At 45.7% G+C, this 12,999-nt stretch overlaps 1 protein-coding gene across 1 annotated transcript in view; it reads left to right on the top strand.

Moving 5' to 3' along the window:
* Nucleotides 1-12,999, top strand: part of ANKFN1 (ankyrin repeat and fibronectin type III domain containing 1) — a 99,769-nt gene that overhangs the window by 7,188 nt on the left and 79,582 nt on the right. Inside the window, exon 2 of the mRNA XM_025196230.1 lies at nucleotides 6,784-6,988. Coding sequence (XP_025052015.1) covers nucleotides 6,800-6,988 — 189 coding nt within the window. The 5' untranslated portion in view covers nucleotides 6,784-6,799. The remainder of the gene's footprint in view (nucleotides 1-6,783; nucleotides 6,989-12,999) is intronic.

Here is a 12,999-nt window from a genome sequence, read left to right as displayed (position 1 = left end):
ACCGCTCTGGAAGTGAGATGACTTTGGTTGGACTTTCCCAACCCAGTGCACTGGTCATCCTGGAGTTCCTGTTTTGCAAGAGTCGGGTTTTTTGCTAGCATGAGCAACCCCCTGCTATTTTCCCCTAATCTTCGTATTAAGGTATGTAAAGAAGACCTATCAAAGAGTCTCTTAAGGGTGTTGGATTTACTGCTCCCTGCAGCCAACTGTTTGTCCCCCAGATGATGGGTTTCAGGTCCGGGGTTAGGTGACCGCCTGCAAGTCGCCTAGTTCTGAGATAAAAAATCAGCGACCGGCTGACTTACGGAGAGAGAAAGAGACAGAGATACCGAGATGGAGACCTGCAAGGAGCAGGTAGGCAGCAGCAAGGGGTCCTGAATCGGGTGAAAAGACCTGGAGGGTTGTCAAGCAGCGAGAGATGCTGCAGTTGTGTTGGACAGGTCTGGTACTGAGAAATAAAGCAATCCCTGAAGACAGGGGCTGAAAACCTGCCCCCACTGGGAGCTTTGTGTTGCCTTGCTGGCTGCGTGCAGGTTCCCTCTCACTTGTAACAGTTGTTTTTCCATACACGTAAAGCAGATGGATACTGGTGGCCAGGCTGACCTTTGTTTTAGACAGAGAATGGCAAAACGAGAACAAACAAAGGAAAATTGGCTTTTCTCTGCCAGCCTTTGCCCAGCATGAAAAGAGCTGCCTGTCCCTGCCTTAGAGATTTAAAGGTTCAATATACAGACAAATCTTCTGAGTGTTGTGTAACAGGGGTGTGTTTAGCTATCTTTTAATCAGAATTCTTTAACGGTGTCTGGGGTGTCTTCCCCGCCCCTTGTTTTGGGTGCATGTAGTGTGGATAATGGCATGGATAGATGTGTCTCACATTTAAGGCCTCGGCTGCTTACAGCTGAATGATTATGGGATAATTTTAACTTTCACTTTAAAAAAAAAAAAACATTTCTAGTCCTTATGCTTTCAAAGAAAAGCTTAAAAATGTGGCTCTACATCAACTTCAGCAGCTCCAAAAACCAGAAAGCAAATGAGAAGAAATCAAAATACATGGCTTAAAAATACCCTCCGATTTGTTTTAAACCATCTTATGACTCTGGGGATACATGACCCATGAACTGTGAATTTTTAGGGAGTGAAAATACTAGAGGCCTTGCAGGTACCTTCTGGAGGAACACGCTGATACTTACTGCAGCACGTGGCACCGAGCAGAGATATGGGAGATGTTGGTCCTGCCTGTGACCTGCTCTGTGGCCTTCAGCGTGTCACTTGGTGTCTTTTTGCCCCTGTCTGCTCTTGTCTTTTTTTGGCTGGTCCATTCAGCCTGTAAGGTCTCAAGAGGGTTTCTCTCGCTGTGTCTCTGTACAATGTGTCATGCACTAGGTCTCTGGTCTCGATTGGGTCATGACACCAATAATTAGTAATATGTCAAATGAAAAAGCCAGGAGCTCAAGAGACCACCTCCTTCTCAAATCACCACCACGCTCTGAACAGGCAGCTCTCCTTCATAACCTGAATTTCTAAAGGAGAAGGTCCTGTTGGCTTGTGATTTTGTACCTTTCTGGACATCTTCCAGGAAGAGCAGTATCCCTGTGCCACCATCCTCCAGGTCCTTAAATATTACATTTGTATTACTAGAGAATATCCTTAAAGTACAGGATGCTCGTGAGAGTTCATTCTGTAAGTGAATCATCCCATGGCTCACAGAGAGTTGTAGCAGAGTAGTGAACTGGATATGAAGCTGTTATTTCAGCACTAGGACCTAAAAGCTCTGCTCTCGGTGGGTGTTTGTTTGCCGAGTCCTTCCTAGTCTTTACACGTAGCGTTTGGGATGGTTTCTCCTTGCACGCATCTGGTGTAACGGAAGAGCCATCCGTTAGGGACAGGAGGTAAAGCAGGTATCAGAGGAAGCCCTGTGCAGGTCAGCATGCAGCTTCGTAGGAGAGCAGAGAGCAGGGTGGCACGGGAGTGCTCCAGAGGGATTTTTACCCTGAGTCTGAGTGACAGAACAAAATTGCTTTGGGTAAATTGCTGAGCCTCTGCTAAATTCTGCTAATAGCAGGCAATTGCAGAAAATTAAGGTCTCTGGGGGCAAAATAACAGATCCAGCCGTTTCTTGAAACTCATCGAAAGACGTTCCTTTAAACTGAATTGTACTAAGAGATTCTAAAAGGGGCTAATATGAGCACAGCCTTCTAGCCATTTTTAAAACCATCGTGTATCACTAAACACCTTCTCTTGTGCTTGCCGTTAGCCCTCTAATTGATCTAGTCACTATGTCTGTGAAGATGACAATTTGGGTATTTGCTGTTAAAACTCAGCACCTGCCCCCCACCCCCGGACTGCTTGGACAAAGGGGTGTTGAGAGTGCCGATAACTTCAGTGTGATTTCACCGTGGGGGCAGAGATGATTTGTGGAGCCTGCACGTCTCTGCCATAGATGTCTCTGCAGGCCATGAGTTGTGTTGGGATATGACCGGGGTAAATCTCTGAGTACAGGGATCCACTGGGCAATACCCCAGCCGGGGACGTGAACAGTCAAAGCTACCGCAGCATCACAGGTTGGGTAGTCCCCTGTCCTCCAGCCTGGAGGGAGGGTCTTTTCTTTTCCCACCTTTCCCTAGCACTACAGAAGCTGCTAAACCTGGCTACCCACTGCACCGCTCAGGGGAACAGGGTGGGAAAGGAGGTGGGGAGTGAGCAGTGAATAGTTTATTGTCAATAGGAAAGATTGCCCAGTATTTCAGATATGCTTCTGAGGCTGGAGCTGGCGGTCGCTGATGTTTTAATGCCAGTATATGATGTTTGCACGCTCCTTGCTCCAGTGCCCGGGGCACTGAACTGTCATTTGAGAGACCTGGGTTCTTTTTACTGCCTTTGCCGCTAATCTGCTGGGCTTCGTTGCTCTCTCTGCTTCAGTCTCCTCTGCCAACCTTGATCTGTCTCTGGACTGGGGACTCTCCCTGCGTGTCTCAGCAGTGCTGAGTGATTGCAGTTGGGTCTTCTACTGAAATGCAACTAGTAATTAAAAAGCAAGCGGTTGTGTGCCGTGCCCTAGTGCTGGGAGCATCACCAATAAGTGTTCGTCTTCCCCAATATGCTCAGAGAAAGACAATCCAAGACCATTGTAGGGCTGCAGCTCCATGAAACCTCCGAGGGCCTGCTTCTTACCACATCCATTTTTGCTCATTAGCTCCAAGGACGTGGCTTGCCCAGATTGCTATTCTTCTGTTGGTACACATCGGCATTCTGATTTAACAAAGAGATCTCCCTGTCACATACCCCAATTATCTCCAGGCTCTTGGCATATGCTCCTCATTCAGGCACCCTGTTTCTCTGCAATACCTTGTTAGCTCGGAAAATGTGTGAGGTTATTTGTAATCAGATCCTTTTGTGCTCAGCCTGTCTGCTTTGCCACCGTTTACAAATGATAACGGAAGAGTTAAAGGACTCGTGAGACTTGGCATTGAGCCTTAAATCGTAAAGGCAAATTATGCCAAAGGCTAGCCTCAGTAACAGGGCAAGAGTTTAATAGAGGCTTTTATGATGGTAAATGGTATAGCTGATTGGCGGGTCCTGATCCTGAAAGCCTCCTTGCACAGGGTTTAGGCTGAGAGTCCACAGCAACAAATAGTTGCACGACTTCCACTGTAATTCACTTCACTTCTTGCCTGGCAACCAGAGGTTGAAAGAAAGCAAGGTTGGGAGTATCAGCTTCTCTGGACCACCACCGTATCTCTTCCAAATGTGGGTCTGGTGCCTTATGCATTAATGGATCTCTGCATTTGGAAAGGAAGTGTTGGGTGGGGGGGAGTTATACCTCGGCTCATACCCACATTTTATCCCACGTGGGCTCCCGTGGGCGTTGTACGTGTTTACCCAAATTCCCCTCTGTAATTTTCAGCCTCACAATGTTGCATCCTTTTTCACAGGTCTAAGCTTTTCAGCCCCCAGAGGAAATGCTCTATAGACTTCCTACTAGAAAGCCGAGGGAGCAGTTCAGAGTCCTCTGCTGTGAAAAGCAGTACGCAAATGGGCATGGTGCGACTTCAAAATACATGTAACCGCCATTCAAAAGATCCTAATACTGAAAGATGCCTGGTACCAGAGAACGTAGAAAATATCACTGCTTCTGTTTTCACAATGGTGCCTAGGGACTAGCCAAGGGCACCGCCTAATTTGCCTAAGCACTGTACAAAGAAGCAGAGGCATTTCTTGTCTCTTTGGAGCGTAAGCTCTACAAGATAAGGCAGAAGATGCAGGGGACGAGAAAGGAGCACAATGGTCAAGCAAAGAGTGCCTGTTCATTATGCAAAGACTAGCAAGAAGGCTCAAAATCCTGGATGTATTTGACTTATAAAACATACTCTGCCATAGCCTAGACCTTTGTTGGTCACGGGCATGTTAGACTAAAAAGGCTGTTACAACCCGAGTTGTGGCAGGGGAAAAGTAGCAACAGCCATTTTGCTTTTCTAAGGTTTTGGGGTGTGAGCCTGAAACCCAAATGCAGCAGAGTATCCCGTTCCCAGGCCCTGAGACCTGTTGATGCCAACACGACGGTGGCGTTCCTGCATGATTAAGAGTAACCCAATGGTCCAAGTGTATTACATGCGCTTCTCTCAGCCTGCCTCTGTTGGATGCAAATCTGTTATGGTCCCAGCTACTTAACCCTAGTTCATAGCCCCACAGGTCCATGCACTGAGGCTCTGGGTTGGGTTCAAGCCCTTGAGACAGGCATGAGAGTCTTGTCGAGATGTTTCCTGTGAACAAGTTTGGCAGGACTGGAACAAAGGGATCTCCCTTTCTCTACTACCCATATCACAGGGAGTTTTGCCATTAATTTCTGTGACTGTAGGAGCAGGCACTTGCACCTCGGCCCTGAACACCAATCACTAGGGACCTACCTAAGTAACAGTGAGATAACGGGGTTTTTGCGGCACGCAGAGCCACCTTCATTCAGTCTCCATCTCTACCGCAGGCTGGTTGATTTTGCAGGAAATTTCAGCCAACGCCAGATTTCCTAGCTGTTTTCTGTGGTTTCCACAAAATGTGCAAAACCAAAATTTAGGTAGATCCCTACCTATCACTGATTTTAGAGGAGCTACTTAGCCATAAAAATTGCATATGACTTAAACACAGCATCAAACTGTTCTCAGACCGCTAACAATTTTGGCCTGTGTGATTGCAGTATGTTTGTGCATACAATAAAAATACCAAATTGGAGTTGTATTTTACTAGTTTTAGTATGTTTTATGCATTTGAACCCATTAGGTCCTTTCCTAAGTAATTTGATTCCACTGTCAGGTTTCATAAAAGCCGTGACGCTTCAAGGACTTTATCTGGAGTTTATCGACTTATGTTCAGGGGAAAAAGCTTTTTTATTCCTAAAACTGAGCCTGAAAATAAAAGGTCGTCTTATCTGCAGGGTTAGTTTATCAATCCCACCTTGTTCCCACCAGGACCCTCTTGTGCCAGGTGCTGTTCAAACACCAAACAAAGAGAGTCCCATGAGCCAGAGTTTAAAATGTAAGTATAAGAAAAGATATAGCTGATTGCTGCAGACAGATGAGGGAGCACAGGGAAACTGGAAGATGATGGGCAGTAGTCATAGCACATCAGGAGCCCAGTGGTTGTCAATATTTTTGCCAGGATCACAGCAAACAGGAGTTTTAAGAAGGTGCTGAAGTAGCTCTGCAGATGTTTTTAAGGACTTCCTCCAAGGGATGGGGGCAGCATGAGTGTGACGGACAGCACACGCCTAGAGCGTGGAGAAGCAGCTTGTGTTTGGTGAGAAAGGAGTGAGGAACAAAGAAGGGATGTATAGAGAGGTGCAACAGGATCAAGGAAATGGGCTTAGAGACTGATTATTTGGGCAGCTTTCTGGCTGGGTCTCAGCTTACCCCTGAACATGTACCTGTGTGCAGTAGCGGTGATGGAATTATTAGAAATGAAGGTCACCACAGCATCTGGAATAACTGCAGTGACTTCAGTGCCATGACTCCGGATTTACTTTGGTCTAGCTCAGAAGAGATTTTGACCCAGTGCATTAAAACAGGCCACTTTGGCTTATTGTATCAGAAAGGACCATTTGACACCTAATAGCTCCCTTCATAATGGATGCTCAACATAGACACCCCATCCTAGGTGTAGGTATGACTCTGGAGCAACCCGTTTGGTTTGAAGAGTTTTTAAAAATAAAATGCTTTGGCAAAATAAAGAGAATGGTCATGCGCTGTAAATGCAGTATAAACCCCTTTCCCCAATTCCCAAACTTCGTTTGATCTTTATCAGAATTATTTCTCAAAGAGAATCATTTAATCCACCAGGTATCAAATCTTTTATTCCTCACAACTATTATCAGTTGCTCATAGACCTTAAATGCAGGGGGCTGCAAGTGAGAGAGAAACAGTAGAAAAAACCCTGGTCAGACCCAGTTCACTCTCCCTTTCAGCATCCACTCTTTGCTGCTGTGTGACACCGGAGACTGGGCAAGGTGGACCTATGATCTGACCCAGTAAAAGGCAGTTCTTATGCGGTTGCCTCCGATCTCTCCGTGCCCATTGAAATCAGTGGGACTATACTGCGAGAAACAACCTGCAATGTAAAGTCTTCAAAATGTGGCCCTAAATAGTCTTGATCTCCCAACAGATGTGTAGTTGACCAGCATTTGTGGAAAGTTATGTGGCATCTGAGCTGTGCAGGGTGGGTTACAATGGCATAGTTTTAATGGCTAACACAAGTGGAGCAACCCCTTGTCAAATGGCTGCATTGCCTTCTTTCTAGGACCTGCCACGTGAACATGACGCAGCAAATGCAGAACTTGAATCTTTCCCAGATGAAAAAGAGCGGCAGCGGGCCGTCTTCTCCAAACGCTGCGAAACGGCTCTACCGAAACCTCTCCGAGAAGCTGAAGGGGAGTCACGCATCCTTTGACGAAGCATATTTCAGAGCCAGATCAGATAGACTCAGTCTCCGGAAGACTTCAGTGGTAACTACTTCATACTTATCAAACTATCCATTTACTAATCTCATTGATTTCCCCTATGTCTCCTAAATCACTTTCCTTCAAAGTTGTGCCCTTTCCCTAACTCTTCATCTACATTTTGTTTGTTTGTGGGCCCCCTCCACACACACGGTGACTCCCAGCTTCACGAACACAAAAAGTCCTACAAATAGGAATTGCTCCAGTAGTAAGTGCTGTGCTTGGAAATCAGCTGTCTGGGTGGCAGGGGCTGCTTTTTCCTTGTGGTCTAGATGGTGCTACCTTTCTCACAGTTGCTTCCAGAAGCAAGGGATTGTATGAGTAAACATGACAGAATCTGGCCTTACGTAGATGAAAAATGCCTTGCCTACATTGGACCCAGAGGAAATAATTTTTGATCAGGGGCATCCCAAAGAGTCAAGTTGAGGCATTCACTTTTCTAAACAACGGAGGAAGTGAAACTCAAATATGTAGTGATGAAATGCAAGGCAAGTTGGGTGCTGTGATGCTGGCACCAGATAGGGATCTAGATCAGGAGAACCCAGGATTCCTTGCCTCCCCTCGCAAAAAAAAAAAACCATGCAAAAATCAAGGCTTTTGGCCTGGGACCTGTCTTCTGGTACAGAGTACGTGTTTATAGTTGAGCATCCTAGTCCCACCTGCCCATGTGAGTAGTCCCAGTTACGTCAGCGGGACTACTGTTGGGCAACCTTACGCATCTACTCTGAAAAACCAGCAGACCCTGGACTAATAACACAAGCAAAACCTGGGCTCTTTACCCTGGAGGAGGGCCACTCCCCTCACACTGTGAGAAGATGATTTTCCCTCTGAGCTACAGGGAGGGAGAACAGATGTGGATGCCTGCCAGAATTATATCCTGAAAGATGGCTCCCCCCATCCTAGGGGAGCAGCGAGTTTTCAGAGCTGCATGGGGATATGCCAAGAAACACCTGCTGGGACTGTGAATCTGTCCCTCCAAGCATGTGCTTGAAGTTAGCTAAGTGGATCACAGTGCTCAGCACAGGGCAGGCCTGGTCTCCTAAGGGGGCTGGGATGCTTAATGAGAACATCATGTTCAACCTGGAAAAAATGTGCGGGTTCAGGTTCCCTAATGCACACAAGTCTGCTCAGTATCGCAGGCAGTAGTCCCAGGACTGAAGCCCTTTGAGAGTTAATTCAGGACAATTGCATTGTGCTAAGGGGGACTTGCATGAAGTCCTGGGACCAGGCTCTGCCTGATTCCATTATGGGGACAGAGAGGCCAAAAGAAGCCCTCGTCTTCCTTGGCACGGTCCATGGAAAAGCTATGTTGCTGTAGGGCAAGCGTGGCTGACCTGCAATGCATCACAAGTGGCCCGACAGCCTCCGTGGTGGCACGTGGCAGATTGGGGAGGGGGCAGGCAGCACAGCAGCAATAGGGCGGAAAGCAGAGCAGCAGATTAGGCAGGGGACAGGAATTGGAGTGGCACTTGGAGAGGGCACAATTTGTGACACACCTGTCAACAAGGTTGGCCTCCATAGCTCTAGAGGAACGGCTGCGTCCGTACTACTGTAGTGCGACGTGGCATCCTAAAGGGAATATAGGACCGTGGCGCCCTGCTATCACCCCGCTCAGGGGAACTGTTGTACCTTGTGGCAGGGGAGGCAGTGGGAAGTACTTACCACACTTGGTAATGGGAATGCAGCCTCTGTCTATCCAGGAGGCATGTCTCCTTGAGACACAGCATCTGCCAGTGCTTCTAATCTGAGGATAATTTGGGGTTTGAGGAGCTTGGTGCAGACCTGAAGTGTGAGCTGTTGGAAAGCCCTGCCCAGTCATGCTTCTCATCTCCCTTTTTTCTTACCATTTCTTTAATCACTAATCTTTTGTGTGGCTAATGCTGTCAAGAGGTGGTGAGGAGCAGGAGGAGGACATGGCGCGCCAGTCCTAGAGACCAAGCTGATGTGTGTGGTGGATGAAGAAGGCTCATCCACCATGCGCGTCCCAGCTCCAAAGGAGCAGCTGCCATCTCTGGAGATGGAAGTCTTGTGTTATCCTCGGAGGTCAAACTTGCTCTCTCCTGGCCCCCTTCGGCCTCTGCTCTCTGCTTCTCCTTAGCCGGGAACGCTTGGTTCCCTCGCTAGGCCTGGGAGTGTTTGCATTGGGTTCAGTCCTTGGCCATCCCCTGACTATTATCAGCAGTGACATGAGCAGTTTTCCACTGGCAAATAGAGTGAAACCTGCTGAATTAATTTCCCCTGACCCACTACACACCAGGAGAGTTTGATAGCTTTTGGTCACTACTGACCTGTAGTGAGTGGTAAGTGCCAGGAGGTGCAACTCTCTGTATCCCATCAGCAATTCAGAGCTTGATCACGTACCCTTGAAAGTCAAAGGAGAAGACTCCTGCTGAGCCCAGTGGCTTTGGATCAGGTCCCAACGGAGACATTAAGTCTTCCAACTTCTTGTTGCTTCCAGCATCCCCTAGAACACAACACGACAGCCATTAAAATAGGGTAGAAATATGACACTTCACTGCTTGCTTGCTGCTGGATTTTCTGATAACTGCATCTGTGGCATAATCATCACCTCTGACTAAAATCAAATTTCCAAATGAGCAAGCAGCATTTTTAGTTTTTCTTCACCTTCTGCTAGCGAACACTTTTTTTCTTTCCAGTTTCTTTTTCTCTGCAGCGCTTTCCAATTCAAGAAATTGTTGTCCTGTGACAGGCATAGCAATACCCCAAAATAGCAGTATTCTTGAACTCGTGTTTATCAAAACAAATATTTGCTGGAATTGCATTAACATTTTTTCCTACCCCGGTAGCACATAGTGGAGTTTTTCAAGCTAACCTAAAGCAAATAACTTGAAAGGGGTACTTCATTTTAATTAGCTACAGAGGATAGCATTCTTAAACACCCTAGCACTGAATCACTTTACTGGAACTTGGTTATTGCTTTCAGCAAAGCAACACTGTGGTCCCTTTCAATATGTAGCTTTTTGAATGGGTGTAATAGCTAAATAAATCTATCCCTTAGCGCAGCTGTCTCAAGTCAAGTCTCCTGGCAGCTTCTAATCCGTTCAAGGAGGAGAAATGGGAAAACTGACCCCAAACTTCAGTGGATCACTTGCAAAAGCACCTTCCAGTTCCTTTTGCACCCAGTGGTAATTTCATAGTCGGGAAAAATAGTCTAGTGAATGCAAATGCAGGCAGAAATCAGGAGGCTCTTGTGAATTATTTTGACGATACCAGCTGGTCTGAAATGGAACATGTGGGCCTGATATCGTGTCGTCTTCCTATCCCCATTGGAATTGCATACCCCCGAGCTGCAGATGACTGAATAACACTGCAGCGCTAAAGAATGTTTTAAATAGTGTGTGTCAACTATTTGCGGTAAATATAGTCTGCAGAGAGATTCTGGGTTTCTGTTTGCAAACTAACAGTTGGGAAAAGGTGGTTTAGTCGACAGAGCACTTGTCTGGAGCTCAAGAGCTCTGTTCCTAGCTTAGATGCAGATGCCATGTGTGACCAAGGGCAAACCACTGACTCTACTGTGTCCCCATTTTAAAAAACAGGATCAATATTTTTGCTAACTTGCCGTAGTATCATGAGATTAAAACCTACTAATGAAGACAAGATGCTCAACTGTTACGGTGACGAGAGCTTTTGTATGTCGAAATAGCTCTAACTAGATGTAACATTTTTCTTTTCGCTGTTCCAAATTAAGAAACAATTTGTCCTCTCCAGCGTACTTCAGCCCTTTGAATTTTCACTTAGAATATTTGATTTTTGTAGTTTGGTGACAGGGAGATTTGGAAAAGAGACAGAAAATGGGTTATACTGCATGCTCCGCTCCTTGTTTGGATGAATGTAGGTTTTTTAATGTTTGAGAAACAAATTTAGGCCTGTTCTGGTAAGGCATTTAAGTATGTGCTTAAGTCGTGTTCACCAAAGCGCTCATGCCCAGAATTTCTGATGTACAGATATAAAATTACAGATAGGCACCTAGTAGGATTTTCAAAGGTACCTGAATCACGGTCCTGAACTAAATTAAAAAGAAAATCTCCAATAATGTTTTTGCAATATTTACCCAGCTCTGGGGATGGGTACAGTCATGGTATGGCACCTAACATATCATCTGATAGTGTAGACGTATACATATTTTTAATGCTCTTAGCCTCAGGTTGTACATCCACAGTAAACACCATGGAGTTCATTCAGCTACACTATTCAAATTGCAGGAATTGGCCCCAAATACTGAAGCTGTACCAAAAAAAAAAAAAAGATTGTTTGGCTTATTTCTAACACCCAGGTTTGCCCCTTGCAATGTGATATAATTGGCACAATACAGATTTTGGACTTTCGGTATAATTTGAATATAAAATAAGGTGATATTTGTCACTTGAATAGCGCTGTATAAAAACTCACGTTGATTCCTCACCCATATGCTTTGAGGTCAGTTTAAATAAGAACTCTTATGTTAATTTTATAGAAAAGTGAAATTGAGGCTGTACCTTGTATCACAGAAGAATTCAGTGTCGGGAGGGGATTTGAAGGCAGAAAGAAATAAGTGGCTTCTAGTCCTGTATTCACCCCACTAGAGCCCCTGCCCCCTGGAAGTACTGAACCATCGATTTGTCTCGCCTGGTCTTTTTTCCTGCTTGCGCACTGACTATCAATCATTATTTTCTCAAGTGTACGTACTCCATTTCATTCAGCTAATAAAGAGTTGTAGAGATGTCTTTATGAATTGATTGCCAATTGACTTGACTTGCACAGCGGTGGTACCCGGCACCTGATAGTGTTTGTTTTTTCCCGTCAGATGAATGTGCCAGCAGATCTGATGCTTCCCCTGAAATTTGCTTTAGCTGTATATATGACATGAACACAGAGGGTGCAAATGCCTACATAAAATGAACTTGTAAGGGGTGCAGATGTGGCCAGAATTAATTCATTTTAAAGTTTAAATAAATATTCATGTTAAAATGGCATTTATAGCCAGCTCTAAATCTTAATAAAAAGCAGGGTTGTGAAGGATATAGTTGACAGTTCTCCATTCAGGGCAATAAACCAGAGAGAAAAGGAGTGTGCTTATTAACCCTAAGGCTAACACCCTTATTTGAGTCAAGTATGCCTCAATAGCTTGGTGACAGGCAGCTCCCAAAGGTATGTCATAACCTCAAGCTCCCGTTGATTTTATGGGGTTTGATGACTTTTCACGTGTTTCAGGATCATACCACAAATGAGCATGATTCCCTCATTCTACACAGACTGTTTCAGCATTGAATCGAAGGAGGGGAAGGCTGCGCTACACCCAACTTCTGAGCAGTGGTTTCTGAGCAGCCAAGTATTACATAAGCCGAACAGCAGATGTGTAGAGCTGCTGCAATAAAAGGAAACTGTGCTGCATTGCAGTAAAACAATGTAATTTTAGGATTTTCCCTATAATTGGGGAAACTTGCAAGGTCTGTCTCTTACCTTGATTTTAGATGTCCCCTCTTAAGCAACACTGCTTGCCTTGAAAAACTTAAAAAATTGCTTTAGGTAACATTGTCCATCTGTCTAGCTACCCGTCACTCATCTGCCTCTCATTTCAAGATTGTACTTTTGCACCATCATGATAACATCAGCGTACTCTGTGCACAGATGAAATCAAGATCCTAGAATTGCAGTGCTAAGTACTAGAGGCCCATGCCCTGAGCATTGTTTGCTCCAAGTTTTGTCTTGAAATGGAGTTCCTTGGAAATAGGCAGAGAGCTGGACCCAATGATCTTGTAAGATAGGCCTGTGCAAAGCGGTGAGTATTCGCTTCGGATTCGGCCAATTTGAAGGGACAGCGATTCGATTCGGAGATTCGAATCACTGTCCCAATTCGATTTGGCACCGCTTCGGAGATTCGGCCATAGACTAAACAGGCAGCAGTCCTCACCATGCTGGACACAGCTGCCTCCAGCTGGTAAGTCTGTTGGGGTGGGCAGAGGGGGGGAGGAAAGGGGTGTGGGGGGCAGGGGCACAGATCAACACCCCCACAGCAA

The sequence above is a fragment of the Alligator sinensis genome, unplaced genomic scaffold (genome assembly GCF_000455745.1).
Source record: "Alligator sinensis unplaced genomic scaffold, ASM45574v1 scaffold282_2, whole genome shotgun sequence".
Taxonomy (NCBI): domain Eukaryota; kingdom Metazoa; phylum Chordata; order Crocodylia; family Alligatoridae; genus Alligator; species Alligator sinensis.
Note: the sequence above shows the minus strand (reverse complement) of the source record. Positions and strands in the feature narration are given on the sequence as shown.